General features: G+C 35.6%; 1 protein-coding gene across 8 annotated transcripts in view; it reads left to right on the forward strand.

Annotated features, from left to right (window-relative positions):
• SUCLG2 (succinate-CoA ligase GDP-forming subunit beta) overlaps nucleotides 1-14,703 on the forward strand; it is a 296,723-nt gene that overhangs the window by 167,129 nt on the left and 114,891 nt on the right. For all 8 annotated transcript variants that reach the window (XM_086366912.1, XM_086366914.1, XM_086366915.1 and 5 more), the window contains one exon: nucleotides 603-745. In XM_086366912.1, the coding sequence (XP_086223038.1) occupies nucleotides 603-745 (143 nt within the window). The remainder of the gene's footprint in view (nucleotides 1-602; nucleotides 746-14,703) is intronic.

Here is a 14,703-nt window from a genome sequence, read left to right on the forward strand (position 1 = left end):
TAAACTTTATACTGTCTAGAACCTAAAACTCTTCCCTTTACTGCTGCTGCTGCTGCTAAGTTGCTTCAGTTGTGTCCGACTCTGTGCGACCCCATAGATGGCAGCCCAACAGGCTCCCCCCGTCCCTGGGATTCTCCAGGCAAGAACACTGGAATGGGTTGCCATTTCCTTCTCCAATGCATGAAAGTGAAAAGTGAAAGTGAAGTCTCTCAGTCGTGTCCGACTCTTTGTGACCCCATGGACTGCAGCCTACCAGGCTCCTCTACCCATGGGATTTTCCAGGCAAGAGTACTGGAGTGAGGTAGTCCAGATTTATTGCTTACTGAATGAAGCTTTTCCCTTTGTCTTTCCCAGATTGATTTAACTTCTCAATAAATCCTTCTCCCCATTCCTGGGTATTTTTTGTTTATTCTTTGTACATTTTCTGTTTCTGTATTTTTAAAGTCTATGAATTTCTCTGGTTGAATAGAATGTCAGGTAGGCTGGAAACTGGCTTATTAATGTCAGGTTTCTCTTTTAGTAATATGGAGAAGGGCCAAAGTTTATGCACCCTTTGATGTTGCTATATTTATCTTGTCTTGTGTACCATTTGCATTTCACAGTTAATGGTGCTGGACTCGCCATGGCTACCTGTGACATCATTTTCCTGAATGGTGGGAAGCCAGCCAACTTTTTGGATCTTGGTGGTGGTGTAAAGGAATCTCAAGTATATCAAGCATTCAAATTACTCACAGCTGATCCTAAGGTAACTTCTCTTTTTGTAGGAGAGGTTTCATGGTGTAATGATTTCTCACCATAACGATCTGCCTTGTTCCTGATGCTGAGGATTAATAAGCCAGCACATGTATAATACTTTCCAGCCCCAGGTGCAAATACTGCCTTATATCACACTGGAATTCATGATGGCTTAAATCATCTGGGTAAAAGGCTTATAAGTACCCCTAGGATCTTACTTCAGGGCCTTTGTTTATAAAGTTCTGAGAGGTGGAAGGAAATTTTTTTAAAGTGTCATGCAAATAAAGAAATATTGGTTGACATGAAATATTTTTTGTGTGTACTTAACAATGAAGTGATTAGTTCTATGCTTATGTGAATTAGAAAGGACTGAGTCTCAGATACCTTCCTCAAAGGTGCTGAGGTATTATAAGATTAAGACAGAAGAAAATTACAGGGTTATAATATTATGTATTACTGGGAAATGATGACCTCACATCCTTCTATATGCTTTTTAATTTTCATCTCTAATGATTACACATCTCATGTGTTACAGCTTGTAACATATGCTCTAAGTACATATAATGTTATTCCATGGGCATCCTTTCTTCTTAACTAGAATGTAGCTGTCTTGCTAGGTGCATAGTAGGTACTTGGTAAATACTTAATCAGTTCAAAGACCAGTATATATAATGTTATTCCATGGGCATCCTTTCTTCTTAACTAGAATGTAGCTGTCTTGCTAGGTGCATAGTAGGTACTTGGTAAATACTTAATCAGTTCAAAGACCAGTATGATTTGCATCCATTGTAGCTATTCAGTTGTCTGTGATAAGATTTAGGTAGATATCATTATATAGAAAGGCTAATATTTTTTGAATATGTATTCAAATGTTGTCTGAACTTAATATGGAAACTTCCCATTCATAAGTAGACTGGCATTTTGGGCCTCCTGTGTATACAGTTTTGTCTTAGGTTAGTGGTATGCTTGTCTGTTTTCATTATGACTTAGTTGGTAACCTTACATTTTTGTTAAATCTTTTTCTTATAGTTAGCACACACACACATAAAATGGTTAAACATTATCAGTAACTTATCTGCATTTCTGCACTGCTGTTCAGAAATAGCAAAGTGACTGAAGTCCAAAGTCACTCAGCCATGAATTGTCCACAGGTGATTTTTCTGTTAACAGAAGCACCTTGTTTTCATTGGTTAAGTAGGGACATTAGCAGAGGCTCCCTAATCATTTATGAATTCATTTATCCCTCTTTTCTACTCCTTTCTAAGGGAAGAATCATTTTTATTGAAGAGCTTTTCAAAGCAATTGAAATCTGTAAATACCATGTACATAATACACAGTTCTTTCAACTGCTTGAACCACAAAATACCCAGAGGACAAGCAACTGTAATAAAATACTGCACATTTAGTGTTGACTGGAATTCAGTGCTGAGCATTAAAGAGAGCCAGGAAGGATTAGATCTACCAGGACAATCATATTGCATTTTCTTTGGAGTATCTTTTCTTAGTGGCTGATCCTGAATTTTAATTTTATTAAAGTACAGAAAGGGAATGAAAAATCACTTGGAAAGCTTTTTTTTTTTTAAACAATCTCTTAAAAAATGTTGACTTTTCCTATTTTCAAGTGCTGGGAGTATTTAAACTTTTTTGAGATTGGCTGTCATCTTGGGTAGATAAAGGTATGTGGGAGTTATTTTATTTTTCTCATGCTATATCAGGAAAATGAATGCTTGGCTCATCTCACAGTACATTTTCCAAATCTTGAAATTTCAAAGTCAGTTAAAAAGCATAGAAATGTAATGGGTATTTTCAATCCTGGCGTTGTTTCACAGATTTCAGGGAACAGAGGCTAAAAAATAGTATCGATGAATTGATTGGATCTTGCAAGGAAACTGGTTGTAATTTTGGCAGTAATTATTTCAAGTAGAACCCCATCCAGTTGCTCAGACTAGAGATTCCCCAGAGCCCAAAGCTAATTATTTCAAAGGTATTGATTTTCTTGTTAGATATAAGGATTAGTCAGTTGAATACACTAAAACTAAAAATAACAGAAGGCCCATTGTTGTTAAACTTAAATCAAGTGATAGTAGCAACTGCTTGTTTGTTATATGTACAAGCTAATTCTATTGATCAAGTAATAAACATGCTCATTCATGAAAAATATTATGCATTGACATATATTTCCACTCATAACGTCTGCCATGGAGCTGAGACTTATATTTATTTCACTTGACTATTAGTCCAAATGCTGATTTTCATTGGGACCTAACCCAAGTACCTTTATAACTAATGTGTTCCTTATTTGTTTGTAGTATATGTAAAATGAAGTTCCTGTGCCAAACTGTTTAAAACAAGAATTTTTCCAAGATAGCGCACTTTCTAAACTGGATTCCCATGAAAAGTATCATTAAATATTTTATAATTCTCTTATTTTCCAGCTGGGCTTGAGATGAGAGAAAGGTAATAGAGTTTTTTCTGCTGGTGGTAGAATAGATAAGATCTCACCCTCATCATTTTAACTTATAAGATTCTAAACACAGGTGTTCTTAAAATCATAGGGAGTAAAATTGTTTTAGAAAGTAGAAGTAGGATTCTGTGCCAGTCTATAAAGAATTTGAGCACATTTAAAGGAGAAATACTATCAAGAATGTTCGCATTATGTTTTTATTTTCCTGAGTCGTGCTTTTGACTTTTGTTTTTAATTTTGAACTTAAAATTCCAAATGTATAAAAAATGAGTACAACATCATGTGGAGTATGTAGAACATATTGCATAAATGAATTAAAGGAAAAGATGGTTGTTATGAATCTCAACAGTAACCTCTGCTTTGTTGTCCAAAGTTAAGCCAGTTTATTGCCCTCTGGAGGCCTGATTTTGAAAAGCAGTAGCTTATGACTTGAGAAGTCTGTTATCTTGATTTTACTGTGCTTTCTGGTTTAGGTCCAATAGAGTCCAATATTCAAAGCCTTTTAGGAAGGAAATGTGCTATATAAGCACCAAATACTTGGAAGAGATTCTTAGTGGGGCTCAGGTGCCAGCCAGCCTGGGTTCCAATTCTGTCTTTAACATGTGTTGACTGTGGCACCTTGGGCATGTCATGTAACTTTTATGTATCTTGGTTTCCTATTTTATAAAATAGAGATAGTAATAGTACTTATTACCTCAGAGAGTCACTTCATTGTATGAATTGAGATACATATATTTCCCATTTAAAGGGCAATGATTTCACATGACAGTACTGTCTAAAAATTTTAATAAACTTTTATTAAAAGAATAGCTTTCATAAAGAACACTGGTCAAACTTACTATCTACATTGTAAGTAGATAGTTCAATGAATTATGACAAAGTGAACATATTTGTGGATCCTCTGACCACATCAAGATATAAGACATTCCCAGTGTTATGGACTGAATATGTTTTCTTATAATTTATATGTTGATATCCTACCCCTCAGTGTGATGGTGTGAGGAGCCCAGGCCTTTGGGCTATAATTAGATCATGAGAGTAGAACCTTCATGGGTGAGATTAGTTCCCTTATGAAAGAGATTCCCAGAGAGCCCTCTCACCCCTTCCTCGGTGTGAGGACATTGCTGGAAGATGGCCACCTGTGTACTAATTAGCGGCCACTGAATGTGCTGGTGACTTGATCTTGGACTTGCCAGCTTCCAGAATTGGGAGAAATGAATGCTTTTCAAACCACCCAGTCCATGGTCATTTGTCACAGCAGTTTGAATGCACTGGGACAGTCACTGTCACAGCAGTGCTTTATACCTCCGCACCATCTCCTTCAACCCTGCTTTCTTCCCAAAGCTAGTACTCTCCTAACTTCTACTGTCAAAGATTTGTATTGCCTGGTTTTGAGCATAATACAAATGGAATCATACAATGTATATACTTTTGTATTTGTCATCTTTCATTTGACTTTTTTTCTCAGATTCAATCATATTTTATGTAGTAGCGGTTCACTTACCCTTATTGCTGTATAGTATTCTATTGTATAACTTGACAAGAGCTTTTTTATGTCATCTTCTATTGATAGACATTTGTGTGATTCTCATTTTTTACTACTATGAATAATGTTGCTATGAACATAATCATACATGCCATTTGGAGCATATTTTTGTGGTGTATATGCTTGGATGTAGAATTTGTGGGCAATAGGGTATGCATATACTCAGTGTGAATGTGTACTACCAAACAGTTTTCTAAACATGCCAATTTACATTCTGATAGGCATGTGTGAGAAACCCTCACGAACATTTTTGTTATTCTAGTAGGCATGTGGTAGTATTTATTGTGGTTTGATGCCATTCCCTCATAACTAATCAGGATGAACACCTTTTCATGTGTTTATTAGCGATGTGAATATACTCTTTTAATTTATGTCACCTCACAAATAAAGTAGACATGAAAATAATACCCCAATGCATTGTTTTATCATCATTTAAGATACATGTAAAGTACTTGGCAAACCTTTCTAAAGCATGATGAAAACTTTTAGTTTCTATGCTTTTTTCTTGAGTGTTCATTTTGATTATCATTTAAAGGCTTAGATTTAGAATTATTGAAACAGTGGGGAATAAATGGTTGTCTGCAGAAATGGGAGCTGTCTGAAGCAGTTCATTGATACCAGTGTTACTGCCTGGGTTGCTTTGAAATTGATGAAATGTGTAAGCAGTTTCAGTAGTGTGCAGTGATTCTCCCTCCAGACAGCCAAGGAAACACAGTTTAATAAAGGGAGGATTAAATTCATATTTTGGGAGAACCACAAAATACAGTTTGGTTTAAATTTGAGGAGAGGCCAGCTGGTTTAACTCTGTGGTAAGTACTTGAAAAGTCTTTAGAATTTGAGGCCAAGGATGTAAAACTGCATGCTGTATTTTTGATAAGGGGTTTGTGCAAATGCCATCAGTTGTTATATTTTGAAATTAATAACATACTAATGCCTCCTATATTGTTAATTATCATACAGTTAGAGTTTATTTAAAAGCAAAACAAGATCCTCTTTTTCCCTTAAATACATGCTTATCCAGAGGCATGAAACAAAACTCATTTTATCATTTACCACTTATATTTGTTGAAATACCCTATCTGCAAGGGAATATTTCTTTTGGGAATTAATAGAATTCTTTTAGGGGTTTGTTTTCAGATATAAGGTCCAGTACTTTTTAAACATGAGCATTATTTTTGAAATGATTACTGTGCATTTCTATTCTTACAGGCCAGTTTGAAAACTAATTTTACTTTCATATAGAGTTGAGAAGCAGCCATTCTTTATAGTAATCACCTACCTGATAGCCTAGTCTGAAGAGAGTAAAAATGGTTTTGTGCTTCTGGATCCACAACCTTCATTTGGTTTCACCCCTTGTTTCACATTACCACTGTGCGTACACTGGAACATGGAAAACCATCCTCCCCGTGCTCATTTCTGCTCGCAGGGATTTTCCTATTGTCGTGAATTCATAAATGCTGACATTTGCTTTTCTTTTCCCGATGGCCATTTGACCCAAATTTCCAAGACTGTCTGGCTCTCCATGCCCAACTTATCTGCCAACACTTCCCAGTAAGAGCCAAGTCCTGGCAAAGGCAGTTGTTTATGAATCTTACACATGATCAGTATGTCTGATAGCTACCACATTTTCAAAGCATCTGTAATGTAACACTCTAAATAAATCTATTTTCATGCTCCTTGCTGACATACTTTCAGAAATAAATAAAAAAATAAGATTTGTACTCTTTGCTCCACTTCTCAATATTCAGATTTTAATGTACCTGACTTTGTTTCATTGTAAGTGATTTAAAGAATTTAACAGATTTTGGGATATTTTAGTAAAATTTTATGATTAATCTCAGCATGCTCAGTAATTCATTATGAATCCTATATGGAGAGGCCTTTGTAGACTGTTAAAGAGAAATGGACCACTAGTCAAGTTGTAATATCATATAGGTTGGAAATAATATCTACTTTATTAAATGTTAGGAATTTTTTTATTCTTAATTTTATTGCATTGAGAAAGGAAGTAGTTGACCTTAGCAATTAGAAAATATAGAAAATAGTGTATATTCTAACAAGTTGAACAAATAATAGCTGAGATTAATGTCAGGCATCTCTGAATCTTAAGAATAATCTTAGGATGGTTGAATGATCAAGACATCTGAAGGTTTTACTACTTTTATTTTTGAGGTATTGTTTTAGAATCCAGGGGCTACCCTGTTGGCTCAGACAGTAAAGAATCCATCTGCAATGCAGAAGACTTGGGTTTGATCCCTGGGTCAGGCAGATCCCCTGGAGAAGAGAATGGCTACCCACTCCAATATTCTTGCCTGAAAAGTTCTAGAGACAGAGGAACCTGACAGGTTACAGTCCATGGGGTCGCAGAGAGTCCGACATTACTGAGTGACTGTCACATTTAGAGTCCAAATTGCCCGGTAGAGGAAATCACTAGATGTGGAGAGTGAACTGAGTAAAATTATTCTGGAGAACAAGGTTAAGAACCTTTGAACTGTGAATACCTCTGGTTCCTCTGCTCTGCAGAAGTGAACTGTAGTCTGGTGGGATGAGCCCCAATGGGTTCAGGAGACTGAAGACACTGAATCCTCTTTCTTCTTCCTGTCATGCCGTGCGCCCCCACCCTGCCCCCCACTGCCAGAGAATTGGGAGTTACTGTCTCATTGTCTACTTCCTAAATGAGTAGCATGTCCATGTGGGCTTGCTGAAGAAATCGGCTTGACTTGGAGTGGATTTCTATGTAGTATGCCTTTTCCCCTAATTATTGAATTAGGGAAACATAAAACAGAAAAGTACAGAAATACACTAAATTTTATATATGTAAATGTCTTGATGAATAATATAGCATTTTTTACAAAACTATTTTCAGTAATATATAACTATTGTATAGTCTTTTCACTTTTTATGTGCTTTTTGCGTGTCTTAGTACAGTACTCAACATTTTCAGTGGCTAAACAGTGTACACTTGTATAGATATATGTTTACCTAAACAGTCCTCTGTTTGGTATTCAGGGTGTTTCCAACTTAATATAATGCCGCTGTGAACCCCCATATATTCATAGCTTTAGAAACAGGTGAGATTTATTTACATAAGATGAACTTACAGAAGTATGAAGATGATTTGAGAGAATGGCACTGAAACGTGTATAATATCATATATGAAATGAGTTGCCAGTCCAGGTTCTATGCATGATCCTGGATGCTTGGGGCTGGTGCACTGGGACCACCCAGAGGGATGGTATGGGGAGGGAGGAGGGAGGAGGGTTCAGGATGGGGAACACGTGTATACCTGTGGCAGATTCATGTTGATATATGGCAAAACCAATATAATATTGTAAAGTTAAAAAATAAAAAAATTCAAAAAGAAGTATGAAGGTAAAGATGAATGCAGAGGTTAAGTTTTTCACACTTACTGCCAAATTATCTCAGTATTAGTTGAAGGAACATAGAGAGTTTTCATCAAATAAGTTTTCTTACATCCTGGCCATTGTTACTGTGACTCTTTACTGTCATGAGAAGTAACATTTTAAATTATTTTTCTTTTATTGAGTATTTTTATCACTTTTGTTATGATCTGCCTATTAATATATTTTGCCCAATTTTCCATTGTGATGTCACTCTTTTTCACATTTAAAATACAGGCATGTGTGCAGTTTTGAAAATCAAAGGAATGGGCTCTTTTATATATCTTGCCACACTTTTTTTCCATGTCTTTGAATTGGTCTATATAAATTTTTATTATTTCATTATATGTATGTCCTCCTGAAATAATATGAAGTGAGGCCATTTAATGCATGTTTTTTGGGGCTATTATTTACTTAGTTTTTCATGAAACTTTTAGTAAGTCTTTTTAAATTTGTTGCTTCTTGAATCACCATATTAAGGTACAGTTGTAAGTGGAAGCATGGTACTCCCAATCCCTCCAAATGTGACTTAAGGCAGGATGAATGTTGTGATTAAAATGGCATAGTTCTCTAGTTCTTAATAAGATTCTTAGTTATTTTCAAGGAATGTTTTTCAAAATATTGAAGGAATTTCATTGTAACCTAATATGCATTTTTTTCAACCAGGATTCTTCGTACAGTTGATCCCACTATTTGCAGGTTCAATATTTGCAAATTTGCATATGTGCTAAACTTTATTTGTGATCTTATAATCAGTACTCAGTGCTTTTTTCACAGTTCTTTGCAAAAATACACAGAATTTGAAAAATTTGAGTTATGTGGTACACTGTTCTCAGTGAATGTCAAACAAGTCAGCATTTTCCTTTATTTCAGTGCTCCTACAGTAAACAAGTGTCATTTTCATAATGTATTTAGTGCCCCATTTTCATGTTTTTTTTTGTCCTTTTTGGTGTGTGATTTTGCTGTTTAAAACAGACCCACATGTAGTGCTAAAATACTGTCTAGTGTGACCTGCCTTATAGAGAAAATACAACTTACATAAGGTTTCTTGAGCCATGATTTACAATGTTGTTGGCCAAAGTTACACAAAAAACAAGGTTATATATTGAAAGGTTGACAAAAATGTGACCAAAGGCTCTCAGGAACCTAACCCTATATTTCCCCTAGGAGCAATGGTTCAGTATTCACTAATTCAGTGTTCACTGCAACTTTAGACCATATTGCTCTGAATAATGTGAATTGCCTTTATAAAGTTTTAGATAATTAAGACAGCTCTTCAGAATTATTTGCTAGAGACCCTCCATTTTATCTTTTCTAAGAAAGAACATTTAGGAACTCCTACTATAAAATAAAACAAAAAACAAAATCTTTTCATAATTTGCATTTATATGTTTCCTAAGGGAAGTATTTTGATTATGAGAAACTTTGAAATGTGTCATAAATGACTTTTGAGACATAGCAGCTTTATAACTTTGGATTAAGTGAATAAACCTTGAGAACATTTTAATTTAGTTTTCACGTTTCAGGTAAGGTGATTTCCTTACCTGTTTAAATCCCTTCACTTTATGCTTTTTGAAAGTTTTCTTTACATTTACAAAATTGATCATTTTTTACTTTTATAAATTTACCTTTCCTACTTAAAGTATAAAATTAAAAAAAAAAAATGCCCCTAACTTTATTTCTATAACAGAACTGCTGTTACAGTTTGTTAAATTTTCTTCCAGCATTATCTATGCCTATCTTCTGTATAAGGTTATAACTAGAATGTTCTTCCTTTTGATGGCTTTTTTTTTATTAGTCCAATACTACATGATAAACATATTCTCATGTTATTAGTTGGTCTCTCTGCCCATGAATTTTACTAGCAATATTAATAATCAGCTTATTAAAGCTTCTTTTTACTTTAAAGATAATTTAAAGAAGCATTCTATTTAAAATCTTTTTCAAAAACTATATGAACTTTGTAAATCATATTTGCTAAATCAGAGTAAAGTATCATTGTAAATGCAATAGTAAAAAGCATAAAAAGCTTTATGGTACAAAACAAATTTTTATAACATCAAAAAAGAGAATTAGTATAATCCAAAACCACATTGGATACCTGTTCAGTGTTCTGTGCAATTACTACTTTCATGCACTGCTAATTTGAGTTTAATTATTTCAGAATTAATGGTGAATTGTTCATTAATATTTGATACAGTCATTCTGAATTGCCTGGACTTGAAATAACCTAAAAATCCTAGAGGTAGCCTAATGCCCTTTCCTGTTTACTCAGTTCAATATCTTCCTGATCTGCTTGCATGTATGCTCAGTCATGTCTGACTCTTTGTGACCCCATGGACTGTAAAGCCTGCTAGGCTCCTCTGTCAAGGGAATTTTCCAGGCAAAAATACTGGAGTGGGTTGCCATTTCGTACTCCAAGGGATTTTTCTCGAACCCACATTTCTTGCATCTCTTGTCTCCTGCATTGGCAGGTGAATTCTTTACCGCTGCACTTTACAATGAGTCTTTTTAGCTTCCTGATATCTTCATGTTATGTACAATTTAATAAGATGAAAGGGAGTTAAGAATGAGACTTGGTAGAAGTAGGAAAATAAACTCACCTTTATCTTTTAGTGCTTTTTTGTGGGGGGGGCAGGATTCCCTAATGAATTATTTTGCTTAAGAACTTCCATGAGAATCCATTGATTTCTATTTGCATTCTCTGTAAAGGAATAAGACACCTCAGGCAAACTTCTAAAATAGGTGTTTTTTAAAATCTTTATCACCCTCATCAGATATCACATTGGTGATAATTTGTCCCAATTTCCCTTTTCTATATGATATTTACAGTTATAGTTCTCACCAGTCAATAATCTCCTTTATTCATTCATTTCTCTTAGGTCTCATAAAATTACCTTGAAATATTCTTTTTTCCCCCTCCCACTTCTTACTGATTATGCAGTAAACTTTCCATTTGCTCATATTCTTTATAAATAGCTAAAAATACAGTCTCCTTGAGTTTTTTTTCAGTCCATAGTTTTGTTCAACTATTATTATATTTTCATTATTTCTAGCCACCCATCTCACATGTAGAACATAGGAAGTTCTCCAAAAATGTATTTTCAGAGCAAGTTCATATCGACAATTCATATTTGTTTCCATATGCATCATCTAGCCAGATGTTCTCAGTCTGAAAGAAGAGCATAATGAATTCAATGAGTTGTCTTTCTGAAATAATTCATTTCCTAAACTGGATGCTAATGTCGTGTGCTTGGTGAGACTTTAATCAGAAAGGGCTGCCTGATAAGGACCATAATCTAGAACTAGACTTTGTCCTACAAGATCAAGTAAATGATGGAAGGAAGGAACTCATTTCAGAGGGTGGGATGAGGCTTTATCCAGCTGCCAGATGCAGGAGAATAGTTGGTTTTACAGGGAAGATTGTGAGGGTGGGTAGCAGATCTTACCTGAAAGCAGCATGTTAGTAGAAGACAACAAGAGTACAAACATAGGGAGGCAATTCCTAAGTAGTATTTAAGGTGTTCTATTAACAGGTAGCTATTTCCACAGTTCACAGGCCATAGTGCAGGGATCAGATGCCATTCATGCACAATACCTTTTAAATAGAAGCTTGGTTGTAGGGAGACTAGCCTACCAGGCACATAGCTAAGGCAAGAACTCAGCTAGAAGTACAAGTCAGAATGTCAACCATGAGGTTGGCAAAGGCTCATCCAACAGTAAGAGTGACTTTATTGAAGAGGGAGATATCCCCAGCCTGTTGGAAGCAGATCTTCAAAGATCCCTTCTGAAGTCAAGACTTGTTCCTAAGACCATAGAATGACTAAGCTGGACTGTTCAGAAATGTCAGCCAAACAGGAATATACTGTGTCTACATTGGGGGTGGAGGAGAGAAGGAATTTTGTACTCTGATAATCCAGATGGAGATATCTTATGGTTTAAAGCAAGTATCCCACCAAAAGCAATTGACATTTCAGCAAAATTATTTCAGGTTAAAACAGAAAAAAAGGGAATATATTGTGTCTATGTGCCAAGCATTCCTCTGGGCACTAAAGATAACGTAGTTATTGAAACAGAGTCTTACTTTCTTGGAGCTGCCATTTTAGAGGTAATAAATAGATAAGTGAGTGAATTCACAGCCCAATGAATGAATAAGTCCATAATATAGAGCAAATACCTTATATATTATGTGATGATATTCAACTAATTTGAAAAATAAAATTGAAAGGGTACCCTGAAAATGCTAGGAGGTTTTTTTTTTTTATTTTTTTTTTTTAATAGATTGATAGGTTTGTCCAAGAAAGCCTCTAGGTACATTTACCTTGGAGAACAAAATGCTGTAGCTGTTACATGAGTTGTGATCTAGGTTTGTGATGATGTATTTGCTGCTAAAGAGGGAGGCTCTTCTGCATCTACATCCATTGGAGTTGCCCTCCTTTCCTTTATCTTTACTCACTACTTCTTTGCCAAAGTGTTCTAATCAACATTTCTTGCTTTATTATGGATCTAAAACAAGATTTTGTTCACTTGAATACTTTATGCTGCAACTTTAATAATTTGGGTGGCAACTCTCTTGCAATTAGAGGTCCTTTGTGAACATCGATTGATATTTTATCTACATGTCTAGGACCCTCTCCTGGGATGCTCTTTTTACCACCTTTGAGGTCTTATGAAGAAGAGCACTTCGAACACTTGTATTAGTTAGCATTCCCAATGGACAGCTGGCACAAATCCTAGTTAATTATTTTTCTTCCAGCTTATCTGTGAGTTCTTTCATTAATCGTTACATGTAAGCATTTTGGACACATTCCTTTTTTCTCAGTTAGAGCTCCAGTAGAATATTTTTTGAGCACACATTTAGGTGTCTGCTCAGAGGCCTTAGGATCATAAACTGTGAACAGAAAATCCATTTGGAGCTTTAACCCATGACATTCTAGATTCACTTGCTCGTTAATCCCAAGCAGTACCTTTTGAGAAGAGAAGGAGACTTAAGTGACTTAGAATCTTCACTATGTCAGTGTGGTCCAAGAATATTGGCACTTGGGTAGTAGTGTGGCAGGGAAACGTCCAACTCATACTGTATTTAGATGATTTCAGATGTTTTTCTGTGTTTTGTAATCTGTGATTAGTTGTTTTACTTTATAAATGGAGCTTCTTCATGAAGATGAATTTCCAGATAGCTAATCCAAATGCTCACAGTGTTAATTAAGCATGTTCCAAAGAAGAGATGTTTGATACTCAAATGAGGAGAGTAAAAGAAGCAAAGCTAAAAAATAAAAAAGCCAAGAAACATGAAAAGATGTTTTACTGAAAGAATAGATTCAGTCATTCCATTTTTTATCTCCAAGTATAGCATTAAAACACTACCTATTGAAAGGTGTATCAGTTTATCAAACAATGCATAATATCTTAGGAAGGATAACTGGACAGAAATTAGAGCCTCATCATCTAAAAAAAATCTATTATTCTTTTCCCATCATGTTTTCTCATGATTCTTTTTCTTGTTCCTTTAAGGATTCTTCTCCTGTTCCCTGTGGTCTTGGGAATGCCATCAAATTCAGTGCCTCCTCTGATGCTCTTTGTCTCTGCTGGGATCCTCTCTTCCCCACTCCTGCCCATGGGGTATCCTTAACTAGGAGTAGGCCACTTGCTTTACTGTATCCCTGAAAGCAGAGAAGTGATACCCTAGCACAGGCCCCTCAGTCTAATCAGCTTTCCTCCTAAAACTCATGGAAAAGGCCATCTGTCTCTGGGATCATGAATGAAAACAATGTGGCTGGAATTGTGGTGTGCCCTCCTACCTGGTAAAAGTCTGAGTAAGATTCAGGAGCAAACCTTCATGATGGAGACTCCCTCGGCCTTAGGACCTAATTCCTACATAGCCTGTTTTCTGTAACTCAGTGATTCTCAAAGTGGTTGACCCAGCGGAAGTAGTGTCACCTAGAACCTTTTTAGAAATGTAAATTCTTGGTCCCATTCAAGCCTGTTGTATCAAAAACTCTGGGGTGGGGCCCAGTACTGTGTTTTAATAAGTCTTTCTGGTGATTGTCATGTTTCCCTAAATTTGAGAATGATGACTATTATGATTCTGCAGCTTCTCTTTACTTCTTTGAGCTGCTCGCCCTTTCCTAGCTATGGGCCAAATCATTTTTTCCCCCCTTTGAATTAGATTTCATTTTATGACACTAACAACCAGCAAGTCTGCTTAATATACCATACCTTTAAAATTCTCACCAGACTTGAGAGCTTGTCCCAGAATTCTCTTGTGCCATATACTGGCCCTGGGCCCATTTCTGTTAACACTTCTATTTAGTTCTTTCCCCATGCACTCTACACCCCCATGTATTTTAACTTTTTAGCCTCTTATTTTTATGTCAGAATCTATGTGAAACTCAGAGAAATTTTATCAATCCTAAAGTGACTTTTCTATCCAAATGAGCATTAAGGATAATCTCCTAGTTGATAGGTAAAATTCATCAACTGGGATTGTAAATGCATTTTTCTGAAAATCAGCTCCCTTGTGGAAGAACTTTTCTTTCTCTTCTCTCTGAGAGTAG

This window comes from Bos grunniens, chromosome 22 (genome assembly GCF_055505025.1).
Source record: "Bos grunniens cultivar Pamir isolate PY7600 chromosome 22, Bosgru_T2T1.0, whole genome shotgun sequence".
In the NCBI taxonomy this organism is placed as follows: Eukaryota; Metazoa; Chordata; class Mammalia; order Artiodactyla; family Bovidae; genus Bos; species Bos grunniens.